The sequence below is a fragment of the Poromitra crassiceps genome (genome assembly GCF_964638095.1).
Source record: "Poromitra crassiceps genome assembly, chromosome: 19".
Classification (NCBI taxonomy): Eukaryota; Metazoa; Chordata; class Actinopteri; order Beryciformes; family Melamphaidae; genus Poromitra; species Poromitra crassiceps.
The window spans coordinates 17,511,052-17,533,599 of record NC_139646.1 but is presented as its reverse complement, the minus strand read 5'-3'; the positions used below and the strand labels follow the sequence as shown (position 1 = coordinate 17,533,599).

General features: G+C 41.5%; 2 protein-coding genes across 3 annotated transcripts in view; both read left to right on the top strand.

Annotated features, from left to right (window-relative positions):
* LOC310793682 (ras and Rab interactor 2-like) overlaps positions 1–8,433 on the top strand; it is a 32,262-nt gene extending 23,829 nt beyond the window's left edge. Inside the window, exons 9-12 of one of the 2 annotated variants that reach the window (XM_083655533.1) lie at positions 1,459–1,684; positions 2,298–2,429; positions 5,868–6,031; positions 6,696–8,433. In XM_083655533.1, the coding sequence (XP_083511659.1) occupies positions 1,459–1,684; positions 2,298–2,429; positions 5,868–6,031; positions 6,696–7,019 (846 nt within the window). In that variant the 3' untranslated portion in view covers positions 7,020–8,433. Of the gene's footprint in view, positions 1–1,458; positions 1,685–2,297; positions 2,430–5,867; positions 6,072–6,695 lie in introns of both variants that reach the window. The other variant, XM_083655534.1, reaches the window with a different exon arrangement.
* A 985-nt stretch (positions 8,434–9,418) lies between these two features.
* LOC310793846 (NACHT, LRR and PYD domains-containing protein 12-like) lies at positions 9,419–19,211 on the top strand. The gene is made up of 10 exons (XM_083655741.1): positions 9,419–9,483; positions 9,600–9,702; positions 9,967–11,644; positions 11,750–12,094; positions 12,972–13,139; positions 13,241–13,417; positions 14,335–14,517; positions 14,631–14,804; positions 15,232–15,405; positions 18,844–19,211. Exons 3-10 carry the CDS (start codon positions 9,984–9,986, stop codon positions 18,857–18,859), a joined length of 2,898 nt encoding a protein of 965 aa, XP_083511867.1. The 5' UTR covers positions 9,419–9,483; positions 9,600–9,702; positions 9,967–9,983; the 3' UTR covers positions 18,860–19,211.
* The last annotated feature ends 3,337 nt before the right edge of the window (positions 19,212–22,548 follow it).

Genomic DNA, 22,548 nt, shown 5'->3' with positions numbered 1-22,548 from the left:
CATTCACCCATTCATACACCAATGGCGGCAGGCTGCCACGCAGGGTGCCTACACACCATCGGGAGCAAGGAGGGTTATGTGTCTTGCCCAAGGACACAACGACAGCAGCTGGGAGGGAGCGGGGATCGAACCGCCAACCCTTGCGTCATTGGCCGACCCGCTCTACCTCCTGAGCTAAAGCCGCCCTCATCTATCGTCTATTTTACTCTAAATGGGGGAGTCATATAAAAATTCACCCCCCCCCCAATACAGTTGTTAGGAAAAGTGAAATTAGCTATATGGACCAAAATCGTGTTTTAAACCAAGGCTGTAAACATGCTTAATCCTGTTAGAAAGTCGGGCATTTTAACATGGGGGTGAATGGGGAACGAAGGGCTCCCTTTTGGAGCCAGCCTCAACTGGCCATTCGAGGAACTACAGCTTTCAGTATCACTTCCCTTCTGCGGCTTCCTCTGGCAAATCCCGAGCGTGTCGACTCGCCTGTATGCACCGCACGACTGTCTGATCCTACGACGACTTAGAGATGTGATCGCAAAAAAGCAGGAAAGAAAATCAAGGGAAATGGCAGAAAAGCAGTAATCTCCAAACGCTGATGTCTTTGAGGTGCATAGGTCTGTATTGATACTGTAGTAAGTGGTAGGAAATTTGCACACGCTCATGATGAATTGAGAAAGGGATTTCCTTTGTGAGATGTAAATCATTTGATTCATAAAAAGAAAATCACACCCAGGTGTTGATGGTGCAGGGTTGGGAGCAGTCATCTGAGAAAATGTCATACAAGCTTTGTGGAAAAGCTATCACATTATCTGTGTTATTTACCTGTACAAAAACACTGACCTCTATATGACCTTCCTATCCCTAGCTACGGCCCCTTTATCCTTAGAGAGGGAGTAGTTAAAAGGCAGCTCAATGTAGGAGGTTAAACAATGTCATAGGTCAAGTATTTCTCTTTGAAATCTCTATACTTTTGAGATAACGGCCAATAGATCAGAGCAAAACATAAGATAAGATGCAAGAGCCTAACCCGAATCATTCTGTACTCTCATTCATTTCAGGCATTTCTTTCTGTGAGCTGGCACAATGCATTTAGCTTAGCTTTTTAAGGCTATTGGATTTTCAGCACCATTATAAAAAAAATCAATTTTCTCTCTCTTTTTACAAAAGGCTCATTTGAATACCAGAGAGCTCTGATAGACCATAGATTAGTAGTTTATTTCCTGTTTTATGTTGTCAAGTATCTTAGGTGTACAGTATAAGACCACGCACAGTCCATTTGTTTAATGCTGTGTGCCAGGCAGAGAGGCGTTGTCTCCCAGTTTTGAGGTCTGTGGTACCACTCGGCCAGGGATTGAACCCAAAAAACTCCCAGTATGAGAGTGGACGCTAACCACCTGGTCATTGATCTGGTCGATGTGGTAAACTAACTTCACCGTCAACCCTGTCCTCTGCCCTCTCCAGGTGAGCAGTGGAGCGTGGCAGCAGCTGAGGGAGAACCTGGCCCTGGCTAAGACCAAGAGGCCCCAGGAGCTGGGGGTGGACGGAGCCGTGCCCCCCGACCCCGTGGCCATCGAGAAGATCCGCCACAAATTCCAAAACATGAGGAAGATGTACTCCCCTGAGAAGAAGGTGTCACTGCTGCTGCGCGTGTGTAAACTCATCTACACCATCATGCAGGACAACTCAGGTATGGGGAGGTGTGTGTGTGTGTGTGTGTGTGTGTGTGTGTGTGTGTGTGTGTGTGTGTGTGTGTGTGTGTGTGTGCGTGCGTGTGTGCGTGTGTGCGCGTGCATGCGCACGTGACAAAATGTTTTTCTCAATTTTTTTCTCTTGAAGCGTGTACATGTGGTGTGCAACTCTTATGTGATGTGTGTGTCAAGTATACACATATATGCAGGTATGGATGTGAATCTATGTGTGCACATACCCAGGTTATTATAGTTTGAGATATTTCATTGGTTTTAATTTGTATATAGTTTTCAAATTTTCTTTCAATTTCAATTTAGCTTTAGTTTTCAATGTGGGTTTTAATCTCTTTTTTGACACACACAAAAATACTAAATGTGAAAACATTTCACTTACATTTTTAGTTTTACAAGTAGATGAGAAAGTTTTAGTTCAAAGTCTAGCTTTTATTCTCATTTCATTCCGCAACAGTGTTTTTAACACCTTCTTTTTGCTGGAGTTTTATTTTATAGTGACAACAATGGCAGATTCTTCCTCTCTGACCTTTGTATCCACCACACCCGTCTCCCATCTTACCTTGCCTCCCCTCTCTGTGTCCGCTCCCTTCCCCCCAGGGAGGATGTACGGTGCGGATGACTTCCTGCCCATGCTGACCTATGTGCTGGCCCAGTGCGACATGCCTCAGCTGGACACAGAGATCCAGTACATGATGGAGCTGCTGGACCCGTCCCTGCTTCACGGGGAAGGTAGGTTCTGTTGATTCGCTCTACTTCAGACGGCCATGGAACTTCCTTGTGAACACAATGGTGGGAGGGGGGGATAATACACAAGATAATTTGTCAGAGATTGAAGAAAGTTCATTGTTTAAAAAAATACTTTATTTAACCTTTATTTAACCAGGTAAAACCAAACAATTGCGACCTGGCCAAGAATTGAGGCAAAGTTACACATTGGATTGTATACGTTAACATGTAAGACTGTAAGAAACAGAACAACAATACAATAAAAGTAATAAACGACCATCTACACATCAGAAGTGTACCATATATTCTAAAATTGCAATCAAGTCCCTCTGCAGGTTGCAGAAGGCATGACACACAACGGAGTACCAAAGGTGCTGACAAGCCACAACAATCACAGTCAGAGCAAAAAACTGTCATGTGACAATAGTCACAAGAAAACACCAAAATACAGAAGAAAGAAAGAACATGACAAAATAGTTATGCATTGCGACAAGAGCAGCTTGTGGATTTCAGATATATTTTTTTGTTTAAAACTGGACAAAGAGATGAGGGAGACTAATTTCAGACGAGTCTGCAGGTCGTTCCAAGACCAAGGGCCAAAATCAAATAAACTCCTTTTGGTACAGTTGGTACAGTAAAATGTAGCCAAGTGTTGGATCTGAGGTTGTAGGAGTTCTGAATAGATGCAAACTTGGAATTAATGTACAATTGTAACCTGCCTAGAATGGCCTTGTACATTAGAATATAACAGTGCTGCATCCTGCACATTGCAATTGACGACCATCTGACCAGATTGTAGTGTGTAGGCTGAGTTTGAAATATATCTCATGAATTGGACTTATTTACATTTCTCTGTGCAACACATTATTCTGTATAGAACAGGGAAAATAAGAGTCAGACTGAACAGATACTCTTATGTGTATAAAATGGGGCGGAGCACTCCAAGTACCATCATCTGTGTGTGGATCTGCAGATGAGGTTCACCTCTAATTCAAGTTATATAACATGGAATATTTGCTTGATGAAGTCAGGCTTAGGATGGAAAATACGCTGTGGGGTCAGTGTGAGTTCCAGTCTGTTGTTGTAACCTGGTCAAAGAAAGGTATGTTCAGGAGGAAACACTTAACTTTGTTTCACCGGGAAGGCGGAGCTGCTTTTGAATGGCTGGAATAGGTTCATATCAGTTGGGATCTTGGGAAGGTGGGTGGCGTTTCTAGAAGTCTTTCCCATTGGAACATTTTTCCAACAGCCGCAGTCTCACTGGCAGTATTTATGTTACTGTAATGATTAGGGGTGTCACAATATATCGTCCCACGAAATTTCGCGATAGTAAAACGTCACGATATGTATCGTTGAGATGAAATCTCATATCGCAATTTTTTTTTTTTTTTTTTTTTTTTTTTTTTTTTTCAAAAAATAGACTAAGAAACGTCTTTGTTTGTTGAAGTTCAATGTGTGGAAAGTAGTTCAGTTGAACAAGTCTCTGAAGAGACACATGAGAAGTTATACAGGAGAGAAACCATTCAATTGAGTTTCTGGCAAAACTGTTTACTTGACAGGAAAAACTGAAGATGCATAAAAAATAGATTAAGAAAAGTCTTGTTGTTTGAGTTTGAAGAAAAACTGAAGATGCATAATGAGAATTTATACTGCTGAGAAACCTTTTAGTTCAAAGTAAATCTAAGTGACGGTGTAACTCATTCTATTTCAAGATAAGCCTTATCTCCAATCTCATGTTTTTTCTAGTTGTTATTGTAATAACAATTTCCCACAACAGCATGTTTTGTATTTGTGCATTTCAAATAAAATACTACTTTTCCAGTCATATATTGTCATTATTCAAGTTTAAAAAAATATTGTTAAAATCGTATCGTATCGTATCGTTATCGTGAACCCAGTATCGTGATACGTATCGTATCGTGAACTGAGTGTATCGTGACACCCCTAGTAATGATGCATGTGATAAACTGTGGTGATATAAACTCAAGTCAAAGTCAAGTCAAACTTTATTTACACAGCAGCTTTTATGCAAATGAATACATTTCAAAGTGAGTGATATAGAGAATATGGATGCTTGTATGCTCTTTAGGCATCATTTGTATGCTTATGTAATGATGAGCAAGTTCCGAGAGGTGTGCAACTCTTTTACGGTACTTTCTTTTGTGGAATATATCCAAAAATAATTTTGTAATTTACAGATAAATCGGTAAAAAGCTTTACCGATATTGAAAAAACTAATCCAGACTTATGTTTGGAGACACTGCATTTTTTTTTTTTTTTTTTTTTTTACTATAGTCCACAATTTAGCGTCTCCTTACTGAGTGTTGCAACTGTCTACCTGCCTCAGTCTCTCTCATCACCAGCTTGTGTAATGTCAGAATCAGAATCAGAATCAGAAAGTGTAGCAAAAATATTAGATAATTTTTAGTATTCAATATACATTGCTTACATGTTTGAGTTTTAGTGAGCACTTTTAGCACAGATTAGTCTGCAACAACTATCAGAACTTTTATGAGTCAGATTGCAGCCTGAGAACCTTGGGCACATCCCTAATTTAAATAAAAGTCCATATTGAAAACAAGAGATGATTATTATTAGTTTTGATCATCGTCATGTATCCTGTGTGTTTAAGAATGTTATTGGACACAGCACGTCCAACAAAATCAGGATTATCAACTAGGATGAAATGTAAAAGCAGCGACCTGCTGGCACATAGCAAGTGTATTTTTGATTGACTTAAATCTTTTGTGACAAGCCCCCCCCCCCCAACATCGTCAATGATTGAATTGACCTGAAGCCTAGAAAGCTAGGCTTATAGGAAGGAAAGGCTGTGCTTTCCTAGGAAATTCCAGTGGGTGTTTCATTTTAATGGGCTGGAATAGGTTCAAAGGGTGAAGGAGGCTGGACACAGGAGCATTTTTCCCCTTCAGAGTCACCCTCTCTGGCGCTTCAGCTCATTTGAGAATTTACTCAGGTGTGTGTATGTTTGGCTCCCAGAGTCCTGCTTGCATGCATGTTTTTTTTTAAATAAATGCAAATACCATACTTCTAATTCAGTATTGCATGTTTTTTTTATATAAATGGAAATACCATACTTCTAATTCAGTATCAGTCGCACAACTTTCCGTGCTGATGTGAAGGCACATTTCATCATGTATTTCTGTGAATAAATAATTTCTGAGCTACATTTGTACTTTGGCATTTAGGACCACGTGACATCCATGCATTTCGATACCTTTCCAAGTCACAAGCCTATGTGGTGTCAATTGGTTACAGAATATGTCCAGAGACCCACCCCTAAGATGTTTGTCCATTAATACATTCTTCACTTTTGAGTCCAAATGATTTGCTCTCTCTTCTTCTCCTCATCTCCTTTTCCCCACCTCATTTTCCTCTTTCTTCTTCCTCATCCTCATTCCCCATCCATCCCCCTCTCCTCAGGTGGCTACTACCTGACCAGTGCGTACGGAGCCATGGCCCTCATCAAGAACTTCCAGGAGGAGCAGGCAGCCAGGGTGCTGAGCTCCGAGGCCAAGAACACTCTGCACCAGTGGCACCGCCGCCGCACCACCCCGCGTACGGCACCATCTGTGGACGACTTCCAGGTATCACGCCTGACCTGAATCCATCCTGACCCCCCAGGCAGTGAGTCTTATCTTGTCCCAATTCCAAACAAATCCAAACCTCGCATTGGGCCTTGGAAGAGTGCATGAAAACGACTGTTTTTTGGACCTTGGATCTTTCTTTGAAATCATCTGTGCACTCCACACGACAAAGCAACTCTAATCATTTTTAGTCTGTTTTTTGGCCTTGGTGTTAAATTACAAATCTGCCCAAGAGGAAAAAGTATGCCCATAGCTTTTTGTGTTACAAAAAATATTTGAGGCATATGTAGGCCTACTTAAAACACTGTTGTAATGCTGTCATGGTTTTGTGGTGCCAATTGTGCTTTGCATGTGTACCTATCTATGAATATAGTTCAGTCTCTAACACTAGCTGCATGTGGCTTTTCACATCTGTAGTTTAGTGTTGTTGTCAGAAAGCTCCCCCTAGTGGAAAGTGCAGCATTTACATAGAAAGAATGTGCTTTATCTGCCTGCACTTACTTACTTGCATGATATCAATAATCATTCTGTCATGTTGTTGTATGTTTTCTGTGGAGATTTTTGTCTGTTCCCGCATGTATGTATCTATCTGTAGTTTGTTCTGCCATATGTTGTGTGACCAAACAAACTGCAGAATCTTAACGTAAGACTCTTTGTGTTACAGAATTATCTCCGTGTAGCTCTGCAGGAAGTGGACACAGGCTGCACAGCCAAGACCCTGGTCGTTCAGCCTTACTCCACCACAGAAGAAGTCTGCTCACTCTGCGCTTTCAAATTCAAGGTCCCCGACCCGGAGAATTACGCACTGTTTCTACTCACTGAGGACAGCAGTCAGCAGCTAGCCCCGGACACACATCCACAACGGATCAAAGCTGAGATTCACAGTCGGCCACATGCACACACCTTCCATTTTGTCTACAGGAGGGTGCTCAACCTTAACCTCTGTATCCCTGCCATCCTTCCCAACGGAAACTGCCCTTCAAGTTGAAGACTGGTGGGGAAAGTGGATGTAACAGCATACTGTACTTGATACGAAACAATAATTATGTCTTATGGTATTCATGTTTCACCAGTTTGTACTTATTGATGTATAATGTTTTAGACAGATTTGATCACACCTGGCTGGAAGACCAAGACACATAGTGGCATACTGATGCAGATGTTGAATGTTCCTTTGGTTAACTTTTATGAAACAAGATGTTTTTTTGTTTTGTTTTTCTTAGAAGAACCACCCAGTGGTAGCAGGAGCTCTTGAAAGTTTCACTCAAACACCTCAAGAATGTAGCATCAAATGTGGTTCAGGCCGGAGTCCTGGTCGCTGCAGTAGCGCCTCTGGTCGGTCAGGGCACCTGTTTGGGGGGAGGGGAACTGGGGGGATAGCATGATCCTCCCACGTGCTACGTCCTGCCGGTGAAACTCTTCACTGTAAGGTGAAAAGAAGCAGCTGGCAACTGCATATGTATCGGAGGAAGCATGTGCTAGTCTACGGCTCTCCCCAGATTGGCAGAGGGGGTGGAGCAATGACCGGGACGGTAGGGGGAATTGGCGAAGTACAATTGGGGAGAAAATTGGAGGAAATTCAGAAAGAAAGCAAGAAAAAGAAATGGGGTTCAGAGCTGGGTCAAGGTGGCAAAATAGTATAGTACTTGTTGAGTTTGTTTAAGTTAAGTTCCAGATGGTTGGGGTTTACCAACAGCACAGGTCATGTTAAGCATTGAAACTACATTAAGTATACTGTTTGGCCCAGGTCTGGTTTGGTTAGGCCATGTGTTGAGCACTCAATAGAAATTGTAGGATATGTACAGTATAGTGGCCTGTGTGCAGGCTTTTTAGTATGTGAAGTAGGATCATATAGGTGAAGAGGTCTTCAGTCTGTTAGACATTCATCACAGCAGAGGTCAAATAATCTTGCATTGTAACAAACTCAGTTATTAGCCTTTGATTTGCTAAATCCACTTAATTGATATCATCATATCCTATTTGATGACAATTTCCATGCTAAAACATTAATTTAATAATGAGTAATATTAATTATTGTGATTGTAATACATAGGATTGTTTTGTATTGGTCTTGAGTTTTCTGCAATTGCTGGTCAATCGCAGCGTGTATTTCTGTGTAGAAATATTTATATATACAGATAATGTTTTTGCATCCCAAAACGTGAGTTATTTGTAGCTCGACTTAGATCATGCCAGTCATTTCCCAGAAATATTTCTAAACAGTTATTGTCTATCATGAACATGACAGTGAAACTATATTAAATTGTCTACAAAATATCCTGTCTAAGGAAGGCCACTGGCTGACTCTGACAAAATGTATTGTCTTTCGGGGAATTGTAACAATGTTGCAAAGCAATCACTAAAAATATGAGAAAAGGAGGACGGTGCTCACTAGTTGTTTTTCCACGCCTGCTTGTATTTCAGCTGTTACACAACTTTTCACATTTTCCCTGCAGATCTTGTAACTTATTGTTGTACATATTCTAGAAGGTCATTAGCCTATTTTTGGTTGACAACAGGCTACCTTACTTGGAAACACACCATATGTGTAGGCCTTTTTTGGGCTTTTGGCTTGCTAAGCTTTGAATACACAATTACACAAAGAATATAATGTTCAGTAACTTTGTGGGATCATATACTCATTTTCTTTTTCTGCCCCCCACCTTCCTGTGTGTGTGTGTGTGTGTGTGTGTGTATGTGCGTGTGTGTGTGTGTTTGAGAGGGAGAGAGATAAGAGAGATTCCTTCTAGTCCTGAGGTCACAGGAAAGAACAGTATAAAAAAAGAGGTAACGCATCAGAGGACAGTCCATAAAATGCCCCACAATTTACATATTCCACTATCCACAAACAAATAGTTTCTCCACTGTTTTGGAAATTGATCTCAAATCCTTACCAAGGGTAGACATCATTGGGCACTTCGGCAGAGGTAGGCTAATTCAGTTATATGTTTTTGAAATAGCCTGTATTTTGCGATATGGAGTGTGTTTCATAAACATTAATTTGGTTGGGCATTTAGGCTATATTCTGTTTAACAGAAATCAAGTGAATGTTATTTAGGCAAAGGCATTTGTGCAGACAACCGATCAATTCAACACGGAAGGACTCTTTCTTTCTGGCTAGGTCATCATCATTCACATGACATTTTCCGTAACAAGCAAGGCAGTTACTGGTCTCTTGGAACACAGCAGGCAATAATATACACTTTTTTTTATTCTCCTGATTAGAAGTGTTGTGACCTATTCGACACTCCAGTCCAGTTGGGGGCGGCAATTCACCATTAAGTTATTTTACCAAACCGCCATAACACCAAAGAAGAAGAAGGCAGCCCTCCAATGCTGCCCAGAGCCTGGTGGCGCGAGGTTAATGCTCAAATTAAGCGTGTTTCTACCACGGTTTCGACCCAAGTGCGGCAACTACAAACAAGCTAACATTTACTAAATCGATCCGCCAGGTCAGTAGTCTAGTTCATTTTGGTATGTTCAGCTTCACTAGGATATGCGCACAGGAAAGCAAACGTTACTTTGAGTTTCTTTCACTTTCCCTTTTCCTTCCCTTCATGTCTTGCAGTAAACACAAATGACAGCATTGCAACTGCAACTGTCCCAGAATCATCTAACGTTAACGTTACAAAGCTAAATCTCATCCGCAGTCCCAGGTGATCCAAATACAGGTGAGCTTTATTTTATTGTTTTTGTGTTCGAATAACCATACGTATTTTTGTGTTTATTACCACTGTCTGGAAGATTAATGGGGATTTTCTCAGTTTATGAATGGATGCAACCAGTAAGTTATAGTCGTCTTTCCCTCCCTGATGCAGCCGTGGTCTTTCGTTGTTTAGGCTACTTACTCGAATTTAAAGCAACACTGATCCTTGCAAGCAACCAAACCAACTACTTTTCATTTAACCCACCCCATATCTTCTCATTTTTTTCAGGGACCTCTCCTGCCGTGATGGATCTGAGAAATAGGCTCAAAACCATACTGAAGAAGAAATATCAGAATTTGAATGGGGCGCACTCTGAATACCCAGTACTACCTGCAAGACTTTGCCTTGAGGCCAACTTTGCCACCAACCTCATGTCTACTCCCGGATTATTCAATGAGTTTTTAACAGGTTATTCACCAGATCTTCAATTATTAATTTTAAAGGAAGATACTTTCTCAATCTCAAATATTTTAACAAATGCATATGAACATAAATGCAGCAAAAGAACAATTCTCACGTCAGGAGAGTCTGGAATTGGAAAGACCACAGCTGTACAGAGTTGCAGTCTGGATTGGGCACAGGGAATAGGTTACCAAGGCATCCACCTCCTGTTTCCTCTCAACTTCTGGGAGTTGAATTTGGTGAAAAAGAAATTGAGCTTGATTGAACTTCTCCGTACATTTTACCCAGAACTGAAGGAACTCAGCGCTTCTGACCTGAAAGGAGTGTGGTTTTTCCTTGATGGACTGGATGAGTGTCAGCTGCCCCTAAACTTCAGCAGTGCAGCAGTGAAAGATGTGTCACAAGTATCCACAGTGGATGGTCTGGTGACCAGTCTGATCAGAGGGAATCTACTTCCCGATGCCCACATATGGATGACTAGCCGGCCGGCAGCAGTAACACGCATCCCTCTCGACCATTTGCTTGAAGTGACTGAGATGCAAGGGTTCAGCGATGAACAGCAGGAGCAGCACTTCAGAGCGATTATCCGCAATGACGATCTGGCCAACAAAGTGATCGACAACGTGAAAATATCAAGGAGTCTCGACTGCCTCTGTCAGATACCGCAGATCTGCTCCATCATGGCACGCGTTTTGAAGAATCATGTGCAGGAAGCAGATTATGGCTTCAAGGTTAAACCCATGAATCTGACTCAGATTTATACAAATTTGATCATCAACGCACAAGTGACAGACCCAGTAGATAAGAACATTATTGCCAAGCTAGAACACCTTGCAATGCATCGTTTGAGAAAATGCAATGTAATGTATGAACGTGACCTTCTAGAGAGTGGAATAAGTGTCAGTGAAGCATCAACGTACTCCAGAAAGGTCCCGCTTGTGTTGAAAGAGGAGAGAGGGCTGCATAACACCACAGTGTATCGCTTTGGTCACTCCAGCATTCAAGAATACTTTGCTGCAGCATGTTTTTTGAAGTTGGTGTGGTCAGAAGAAGCCCAGCTTCATGATGACGCTCAGTCTAGGCTGTTCCTTGCCTGCCGACCCCTGGTGGACCAGGCACAGGAGAGTCTGATGGGAGAATTTGATGTGTTCCTGCGCTTCATCTTCGGCCTCCTGAAGCAAACTGGTAGGATGGATCCCACCAATCCACTGCTTAACTACACCAAGCATAAGATCCTGCAGAGCATGAACTCTGACAGCACTATGCAATGTCTGCAATGTCTGCAATGTCTGGGGGAGTTTGACAGGCATGTCTTATGCAAGGCAAAAGAAGAGATGCACAAGATAAAAGAAGTGCTGCCGTTCAAACAATGGACATACGGGGATAATCGGTTCCAAAGATTATTTTTTGGAGGGCAAAACGTTTTTCAGATGAATGTGTCTGATAGATGTGATGAGAAACTCCTGAGGCAACTACCAGCTGTTTTGAAATCAAAGAAAGCTATGTAAGTCATAGGTGTTATTGAATGTTTTGCAAATACAGTTGTTTTAAACACACTCCGTTATGGTGCCCAATATTTGTGACCTGTCACTGACTCCTGTCCTTGCAGGCTGCGTTTCTGTAACGTGACAGAGAAATGTTGTCCAGCCCTGGCAGCAGTCCTGAGCACCAGAGACTCGTACCTCAGAGAGCTGGACCTGGGGTACAACAGCATCCGGGATAGTGGAGTGAAGAAACTCATGGAAGGGTTGGTAGATAAAGACTGCAAACTGGAAATGCTCAGGCTGCATGGCTGTGGAGTGACATCGCATGCCTGTGAGGACCTGGCTTCGATCTTGTGTCACTCCCCCAAACTGAGACAGCTGGATCTCAGTGGGAACGCAATAGGAGATGATGGACTGCTCCAGCTTGCAAATGGTGTTCAATCTCCAGGCTGCTGTTTAGACACACTGAAGTAAGTGACTTTGTGTGATGTGTGCACAGAATGTTTGTGTTGTGTATGTATTATGTAACATAACTTTTTTCCTCTCGCATTTTAAAAAGCAAACGGACAAAATGAAAAAGAAACAACAATAATGTTCACAAACAATAGACTTGAGAGTTTACTTGCACATCTTACTACTATAATAAGGTTGCGCGGCGCACAATTGCTCGAGTGACATCGGTGATGACATCACAATTGCTTGAGTGACATCACTGATGACCTCGAGTGACCTCACTGGTGACGTGTGACATCACTGATGGCAAGAAATCGGCTTGAGCCAGAGAAACTCCGGTTGAGTGTGCGAAGAAAACACACGAGTTGACATGAGTTTAGTCACACCAAAAACCAGTGTGCCCATGGCACATCCTCTGCAGAGTCTCTACTGTATAAAAATGACAAAATGCAGAAGAGAACATGCTTTTGTTCAATGAGTTAAAAGAGGATATGAAACAAATTCACTGATTTGGGTAACAGAAACTAAGTGGCATTAGAATTCAATTTGTTAAGAACTCCAACATGATCCAGTTCATGTATATACAATATATACTCAGTGTATTCTTTATATACGTTTCCTGTGAAGTAGAGACATCTTGCCAGAAAACAAGTGTGTGGTAAACCCAGTGGTACTCAAACTGGCCCTACTCAGGAGCCGTTCAACAACATGAGTGGAAAGATGACTTATTACAGCTTAACAGAACAAGCTGTCTCAACAGGAACATGAATAAAGATGCTTCATGTGACAGGGTTCGGGTAATCCATAGTGCCATCAGCAGGAGTTGGCTCATTTATAATCCTTTTTCATATTTGGCATATCCATTATGTTGATATGTAATCCTTTCCATTATAGGCTGTCACAATGCAACATTAAGGAAAACGGATGCTACTCTCTGGCCTCGGCTCTGCAGAAGAATTCCCACCACCTTAAAGTGCTGGATCTGGGCAGCAATGCAATCGGAGACAAGGGGGCCGTTGAGCTCTTCGAAAAATTGGATATATCAAACCTAACAAGGCTGGAGTGAGTCTTTTCCTAAATATTATAGATTCATTCACTTCTGATTGTTCTCATGAGTGGATTGATGCCAGCTGTCCAGTCGCCTAATAATTTATCTTTGGCAGGATGTATCACTGCAACCTCACAGCGTTGAGTTGTGACAGAATCTCCACAGCTCTGAAGTCTGAATCCAGCACTTTGGTCGACCTCAATTTGAGTAACAATGACCTGAAGGACGCAGGATTTGAGCTGATCTGCAAAGGCATGTATGCGTCTGTGTGGTGTCGGCTGGAGAAGCTCAAGTAAGAACTCCTTTCTTTAATCGTTTTTTTTACAATCACTTTGGCACCCATTTCAGAACCTTGTGGTCATTTTTAAAAACTCTATAGACACAAGACTAAAAAAATGGCTATCAGTTGGAATGGGCTGTCAGTGTCCAATTTTCAAAACATTGCATTGTGCATTCATACAGTAAACATTGCACTTGCAGAATCATTGATTAAAATATTCATTTATCATGAAATACCATAGGAACATTAAAGGGATAGTTCACATTATAAAGTCTAGCCCTATTTGCTACTTCATGCAAGGTCAATGTGCTCACGCTCCTGTATGTACAAGCTGACTGAAGCTCACTGAAATGTACTTTGTGTGCACTGTGGGTGACATTTTAGTGCGTCTCAGTCAGCTTACATACAGGAGCGTGACCAATCAACATCGTCATTGGCAAATAGCACATACAGTAGGGCTACGGTTCCAAAAATGTGAACTATCCCTTTAATTTAGATCACCCACACACAAGACCGATTGTTTAGATCATACAATCATCTAGTTGTCAACCCTGTCTCGTGGATTTGGCCACAGTGTCTCATCCACATCACAATGGATGCTTTGATTGACCTGGATCACCTGCCGGCTCCATGTTACAGTATCGCTATGTTTCACTGTATACTCGTAACAGAATGTGAAATCAATCATCAGTAACAAGTTGGCAGTCTTGGAAAAGCGATTACAAGGGCCTGCATACAGTAATGTCAAATCTCAAAACAAGGTCTGGAAATGTGGTACATGGGACCATAGAAACAGTGTCTGATACAGAACAATGATGAAATATTACATAGATAGGTAGTCCAATTGATAAATTGTTCCATGGTAATTGGGGCCAGTGGATCTCGTTATCCTGGAACTTTAACAACATGACTTCCCCTTCTTTCTCCAGTCTTTCAAGATGTGGCATCACTGGGACGGGTTGCGTTCATCTTGCCAAAGTCCTGTCTTTGATCCCCCCCCAAGCATTCGAGCTGACAGACTTGGACCTCAGCATGAACTGCCTCAGAGACAGAGGAGTCAAAGAAATGGCTGATGGACTGAAGAATCCCTATGGTCATCTCAAAACTCTTGAGTGAATATTTTTTCAGAACTAAGTAGATTAAGCTTGTAAAACATTTTCTGGGGAATGACACTGTACATTGTTTTAGTGCAGCGTGCTACAGCAGACATTTTGTTTTGTTGCAGCCTGAGCCATTGCAGCCTGACGGAGGATTGTTGTGCGGGGCTTGCTTCAGCTTTTGCCTCTGAAGCGAGCGTGCTCACCGAGCTGGACCTCTCTGACAACAACCTTCAAGATAAGGGAGTAAAGAGACTCTGCGTGGGACTTCGGACCACTCATTCAAAAATGGAGAAATTAGCGTAAATTGAAATTACTTCTTAAAACTAATCTTTTAACTACAGATTTTTATACAATTATTTGTTTTTAGCAATGTTATTCTTGTTTTAATCTTCTGTAACATTCTCTAACATGACTGAGTTATTGAGCACACGGCTGAGTTAGTTTCTGTTAATCGTCCTGTCTGCATGTGTGGGGTGTAAATGGGGTCAGCTTGAAGGCGCCAAAGATGAGGCAGCACAATGATAAACTGCTGACTGTGTGTGTGTGTGTGTGTGTGTCTGTGTGAAGTGCGTGAAGTGCGTGTCATTAAATTAGCATGACTTTGTCCGGTCCATGCATGCATCTACAGTAGGCGAATCATTACTACCCGCAGCCTGCTGTATATTGTATAACTGGAATGCACAGGAACCTATGATTATCCAAACTAATTTTCTCATCTCTCTCCAGACTGAGGAACTGTGGACTCAGATCAACGAGTATCCAGTTCCTGACCAGAGCCCTGAAGTCAAACCCCCGACATCTGGGAGAGCTGCATCTGATGGGCAACAACCTGGATGACCCAGGAATCAGATTGCTGCTGGAGTTAACGAAGAACACGGAATATGAACTGCACACAATAGAGTGAGTCCTATTCAGATTCACTTTTTACTGCCACAGTTAGTAATCAGATTACAAACGAGGAATTTGACTTAGTGTAGGAATGCAGCATAGTGCTCACATCAATAGTTGGAAGACAAAAACAATAGGTAAGATAATCGCAAAGTTTAAGGTAACTTTAAAGTTGGTTATGATGGGGGGGGTAGGTTCATGTAAGTGATGAGGTTCTGGCCTGTTGTTGAGCCAGCTGTGGTCAGGGGACACCGGAGGGAGGGGTGGGTGGGGGTGGCAATGGTTTTCCTAGACCTCTTCAGCATCCTGGCAGTGTGCAGGTCATGAAGGTAATGGCAGGCTGCATTCGATCACCTGTTCAGCACAGCGGATCGATACGCTACAGTCTGCAGATGTCGTATCGTATCGTATCGTATCGTATCGTATTGTATATGCTACTCCTGATTGGTCTATCCTCAAGCTACAAACGGACATCCCGTGCAATAATGGGAGTGATGCACACGTCACATATATATAAGTAGCTGCACGGCTTAAAAATACACATTCGCCCCGGGGGAATCCTGAGACAAGACGAAGTCAACAAGGGCTGGTTAAAATGACTAACGAAAGACAATGTAGGTTTCAAAGTGGGAATGAGAGTGAATTATGTCCGTTTTGATGACTTTATTGTGAGAATCTCAGTGCGTTAGGAATCCTGCTACCGAGGAGATATATTGCCAGGTCATTGTATCATCAAGAATTGATCACAGCAGGCATTCCTGTGTCAGTTCTGTATTCTCTGTCTATTAGGTTATAACCTGTCCAGTCTAAAATGACTCATGTACAGTAGTAGCGGAAGCGAGTCCTGCAACGGACAATATTTTTACAAAACTCCTGTTAAAATTGTGCTTCAAACACTGCTACAATGATCATGTCATGTTTCCGTGTAGTTTAACGGCGAAAACGTTAAGTCGAACTTCTTTCTAGCAACATACCGTTGAAATAATTTCTTTTAGTTGTGTCTTTGATTTACCAGAGTCGGGGAACGGACGCTACCGCTGGCGTCTTAACTGAAAGCTGCTCTTGTCCTGTTACGGACAGCTCACTCTGCGGCTCTGCTGGTTAGCAAGCCAGTGGTTAGCAAGCCAGTAATAGTCAACAAAGCGAGTGGCTTGTAGTGGTCGCTGAGTCCCATTTTGTTGCATTATTGCCACCTAGCTGGCCTTGTTGTGTTTTAGACAAAGCTAGCGTTAGCTAGCTAGCAAGCTAGCAACTTTAAAGATCAGTAACTCTCGTCGCCCAAGCACGTCTTATGGCTTTCTGTCATCAAAGTCACTTTCCTAAAGTAATTTGACATGTTACCATGCACATATTCATATGAAATTCCACATATTGACACATATAGATGTATAAATTAGTTCCACTTTCACAAAGCGGCGATCCAGCATCTGAAATGCCTGCTAAAGTACCGGAAACCACGTCGAGAGACCTCTGACCCGGACGTGACGAAACAGGCGTCCAGGTGTCCGTTGCAGGACACAGTTACGCTACATCCACTCAAGACCCTTTAGATAAATCTGGCAGCAGATGTGCAACCTGTGGTTCCTCTCAAGGAATGGGACAAGGAGGATAGAAAACTCGAAAAAGTTTTAATCGGTATTAGAAATGTGGCCTGGTAGCCTGTTTTATTCTTCATTTGGATTCCCATCAGGGTAAAGAAATAACTTCTTTCAGAGGCACTTTGAGTCACTTTGATCCTTTCCAGGGGTCATTTCAACTAACTCTAAAGTAAAATATTTGCGTTCCATATTGGCAAATAAACACCCAGTTTGTGCCAATAAGATTGCTGCTATGTTGTTTTCTGATCAAAAACCTTTTTTCTCACCCAAGAAAGAATCCCCTGGTCATAGGCTCCTCCCACAAACCACCTGTATTGGTCCACAGAGAACAAATTCACATTCACACACGTACTCTAAGGCCTATGAAATAACCCTTCAGCCGGAGGCAGAACTCGCCATCTTCGGCTGCTTGGAGTCCTCTCTGAACTTCACTACAGCTGTGCAACAGTCTCTGACACTGGAAACAACTGTGGCCAAAAAACGTATTCTTAAGGAATGCAAATCCCCCTCTTCACCCTCTTTCCAATTGTGGTTGACGGACATGATCTCTGTTATAAGGATGGAGAGACTCAGGTCCCTGAGAACCAACTCGCTTAGAAAATGCCTAACTATATGGGACCTGTTTTTAGTCAACCCCGATGAGGTTAGGGGCAACGGGTGACTCGCCCAGCTGGTTTCCTATAGACCGCTTGCAGGAGATCCCAAGTACATCGCTTACAAGCACATAAGCACCTTACGTGTCTGGTGGCACCACTGTAATATTGAATGTTGATTATGTTCATATGTTTAATTTGATTTGATTGTGTCTGAGCCTGTTTGTTTTGTTTGTGTTCTATAACAAAATAGAAAATAAAATATTGGGGGGGGGGGGGGGGGAATTCACATTCACACGTGAATATTTGACATCTCACCGACAACAGGTGAAACGGGTGAAATTGTCCCCTTATTTTTAATTTTACAGGAATTTAATTAACTTTGAAGGGCATTTTTAAGAGCCCACGTTAATTTATGACCCCAGTTACCATTACTTTGTCATGGTTTCTGCTGGGGTTCACACATAATAAATAACAAAGTATATAGACAAGATGGCCTGGAGCACTGTATCAATTTGTATACATATATACCTGTTTCAATCATGAGAGACCAGAGGGTAGAATTAACAAGCAAGCTTTATTCAAGAATGGCATGGCGATAAGATCTATGGCATGAAACAGCATGGCAACTAATTCTGATGGCATGGCAGCATGGCAACTAGTTATTTGGCGTAATGACTCCGTGGTAAGACGCCTCTCTTCTTGAGGTGGGAGACGAGGGCATCTGCTCAGACTAGGATAGAGAATCCCTCCCCGTAGGCGATTCTTCAGGAGTCAAGACATTGGTGGTGGACTGGGGAGGTGGGTGGGGCGAAACAGTTTCAGAGGATGGGATGCGATCAGCTCAGGTACAGCGACCATGGAGGAGAAGGATCAAGGAAAGAGGACGATGACACGCTGAGCGTGGCTATAAGTACTGCCACGTCATAGCCTCGGCATTGACGACATTACCGACGTCATATTGGCAAGTTGAGGGGCTGATTAGCTGTTGAGGATGGGGTGATGAGACACACGTCACAGCGGACGTCACACTAGGATTACGCTTGACGTCACACTAGGATTACACTAGTCTTAGGCTAGGAGCTGATGCCTATTGTGATATGATGTGAGGCAGCGTGTCTGGTCTTCATCTTGAAACTAAGTCGAGACCACCTATGTATTATGTAAAGCAATTTTTTACATTCAGGCATCATCCAAGAAGCATTCATGTGCTGTTTTTTCTCTCTAATTATTCCAATTATATAACTCATATCTTTCAGCGTCATGACGAAGTAAGACGGTAAGAAGGAGACAGTGGACGCCAATCTACAGTACAGATGACCGCTGCACACTGAAGCATATGGAATTGAGATTCCACTTATATACAGTGTCATCAGCTTGATGGTAGGAAAGTCCTTATCAAAGTGCCATTCCACCCACTCCTATGACATTCACATTGCTTTTACCTCCTTTGCTTAAAGAGATATTCAACCCCAACAAATGGAAAGGGTCACTCAGCCTCTAGTACACATAGTATGCTGTACATCAGGGGTGGCCAAACTACGGCCCACGGGCCAACTGCGGCCCGCTGCCCGTTTTTAAGTGGCCCGCCATGAATTTACAAAAAAAAAAAAAAAAATGTAAAAAAAATATATATATATATTTTTTTTATTTTTTTTGCTAAAAACGTTTTTCCGTTTTTCTGTTTCAAAGTTTAAAACGGAAAACGAAAACGGGGGAAAAAACATTTCGTTTTTTCAATTAAAAACCATTGAAAATGGGTTATACTTGGGCACCCTGACATGGTCTATTTATTAAAAAAAAAAAAAAATGAATTAATGTTTAATACTAATGTTATATTAAATTATCTCTGTCTTAACCTGTTGGCACAGGAAAAGAAAATTTGATAACATACAGAAATACCCATTGTCATAGGTGAGCGCATCAATAAACTATGTGTCATATATTTATTTAGGTAGAAATTCAATTTTTGATGGCACAAGGGTTTTCTGGTCCAATTTTTTTGCCGCGAAAACTGCCGCGCTTAATATTGTTTGGCCCGCGACTCCTTATATTTTTCTGTATGCGGCCCACAACCAAAAAAGTTTGGCCACCCCTGCTGTACATTGTTTACATTGTAGGTGAGGTCCTATTGTCATTGTACAATGAGTGTTGTGTGAGATTGCAGGAGTGTGCAAACGAAATGTGCTTAGAGTCATATTTTGAATAGAACGACCGGGGGTTTCTCTCAGACTTAAAGCCCATGGCACACCAATCAAACATGGTGTGCCATGGCTGTCTGTCCTTGTTTGGAGATGTTTGGTCAGATTCAACATGTTCAATCCTTGTTTGTCTGTGTGTGTTTAGCCCATGGCACACGCAATGTTGGCACTTGTTGGATAATGTTTGATTGATGGTGGTGGTTTTTATGTTGTTTTTTTGTTAGCTACTATAATGTCAAAAAGTGCCTTAATTTTAAGTAGCACAAAACTTTTTCTTTTCTTTTTGTAATGGCCATGTTATAGTTTATAGTACTTTGCATTTTGGTATCCAGAAACGATGGAAGAAAATTGAATGACAAAGGTTGCAGCATGTCTGCCAGTGATTTACAGTATATTTTGTTGAATAATTTCTCAGCTTATCCCCACAGTATCATTGTTTTATTTTGGAATTATTTTCCATGTTGAAGGATGTTCTGATGCTGTAGCCGAGTTGTAATGTTGCCTTTTATACCACGGAATATTTTGCTTAATAAAATAATTGCATTTCTTCATTTGTTGAAAGAACTGTCCAGTGTTTTCATTGACGTGTTTGTTACAGTACCACTCTATCTAGTGGCGAAAGGTGGCTACTTCTCCAAGAGGGGTTCAGTAACTGTAAGTAACTGACGCACTTGACGATAGTTGGTGTTAAGCTGTATTGAGGTCACACTTTATTCACACTCTCTATATATATATATATATATAGGACTAGTAAAAGTACAAGGGTCTACACATACCTGGTGTTTATTTAAATATTTATTGATCATATACAAACAATACCCGATATTAATTGTGCTCTAACAGAAGTAGAAATGTGTATAATTGATGTTTGCACTTATTATCAGGGTTTTTCCTGGCTCAGAATGGGCCTTTGGGGTGTGTCAGTCCACATAAAAAAAACGTATAGTGCAAAGTGTTTTTACAGCACCTCAGCCACTTCAAGATACACATGTGGAACTTTAACTTCTAAATTCACTAAAATGATACAGTAAAAATATTTAGTTAACATGCAGTCAGGATTGTCCTGAACTCAATTGTTGTCATTGTTAGTATTTTTTTTCTTGCAACCCAAAATCAAAGAATAACAATTTAGTCTGATGTTTTAATCAATAAGGCTAAAACCTCTTTGGGGGGGCATCAAACATTCCTCTAGCTATGCATGAAAAACCCTGATTATTGTTTGTAGACCAGCAATACCCAAGAATGGTTGTCTGTACCTTGGCAGCAGGCCAAATATGTAGCCTGCCTACAGTACTTAAACCGCAAAGTGAACTTGTTTGATGAACCAATTGTGTGGAGGGCCTCATATAGTACATTTTGAGAGGCAGGCCATTGGAGAGAAAAAATGTGCTTCAGGGCTGGGTCAAGGTAGCAAAATAGCATAGTATTTGAGTTTGTTTAAGTTAAGTTCCAGATGGTTGGGGTCCACCAGCACAGGTTATGTTAGATTCAGCTTAGTGCTGAAGTAAATTAACCAGCATTGAAACTACATTAAGTATACTGTTTGGCCCATGTCTGGTTTGGTTAGGCCATTTGTTGAGCACTCAATAGAAATTGTAGGATATGTATAGTGGCCTGTGTGCAGGCTTTTTAGTATGTGAAGTAGGGTCATATAGGTGAAGAGGTCTTCAGTCTGTTAGACATTCATCACAGCAGAGATCAATTAATCTTGCATTGTAACAAACTCAGTTATTAGCCTTTGATGTGCTAAATCCACTTCATTGATTTAATCATATCCCCTTTGATGAAATATATTATATTTCCCAGAAATATTTCTAAACAGTTATTGTCTATCATGAACATGACAGTGAAACTATATTAAATTGTCTACAAAATATCCTGTCTAAGGAAGGCCACTGGCTGACTCTGACAAAATGTATTGTCTTTCGGGGAATTGTAACAATGTTGCGAAGCAATCACTAAAAATATGAGGAAAGGAGGACGGTGCCCACTAGTTGATTTCCTTGTCTGCTTGTATTTCAGCTGTTACACAACTTTTCACATTTCCCCTGCAGATCTTGTAACTTATTGTTGTAGGCCTACATATTCTAGAAGGTCATTAGCCTATTTTTGGTTGACAACAGGCTACCTTACTTGGAAATGCACCATATTTATAGGCATTTTTTGTAGGCTATTTGGCTGGCTAAGCTTTGAATACACAATTACGCAAAGAATATAATGCTCAGCAACAGGGTGAGGTCTAAGAAGAGATATCAACGTGAGGAAGTGAGGCGAGAAACTAAAGTGGACAAATCAGTCAGGAAGAATGATGAATTTTGTTTTTGTAGATATCAGGTGAAGTTTTTGGTATGGTAAAGTTTTTTGCTATGGTAATAATTGTACTGCAGGAGTGGAAAAGAAGTCTGAGAAAATTTACATAATTGTGGATGCAGCAAAGAGATTTTTGGGTGTTGTGGGGGTTTGTGAAGATGATGTCATCTGCAGAAGCTGTTGAGGGACGCTTTTGGGCTTTCTCAAACAGCTGAAGTAGAGAGCTGTAGGGGAAATGGATGGGATTTATTTTATTTTATTTTATTTTATTTTATTTTATTTTATTTTTTAGTTCAGTTCAATTTGAATCCTGTAGCTGGCGGTAATGCAACATTTTGGATGCCAACCGCCGTAAAACCAAACAGAAGAAGAAGAAGAGGAAGAGGAAGAAGAATTGCTATGTTCAGACCGTTCAGACACAGCTACGCTTTCTTTCGACAACATGACACTATA

Coding starts and splice junctions, on each gene's coding strand:
- LOC310793846 (XM_083655741.1), top strand. CDS start 9,984: ATGGATCTGAGAAATAGGCTCAAAACCATACTGAAGAAGAAATATCAG. Junction 11,645..11,749: donor TTGAAATCAAAGAAAGCTAT/GTAAGTCATAGG, acceptor CTGTCCTTGCAG/GCTGCGTTTCTGTAACGTGA. Junction 14,805..15,231: donor TCAAAAATGGAGAAATTAGC/GTAAATTGAAAT, acceptor ATCTCTCTCCAG/ACTGAGGAACTGTGGACTCA.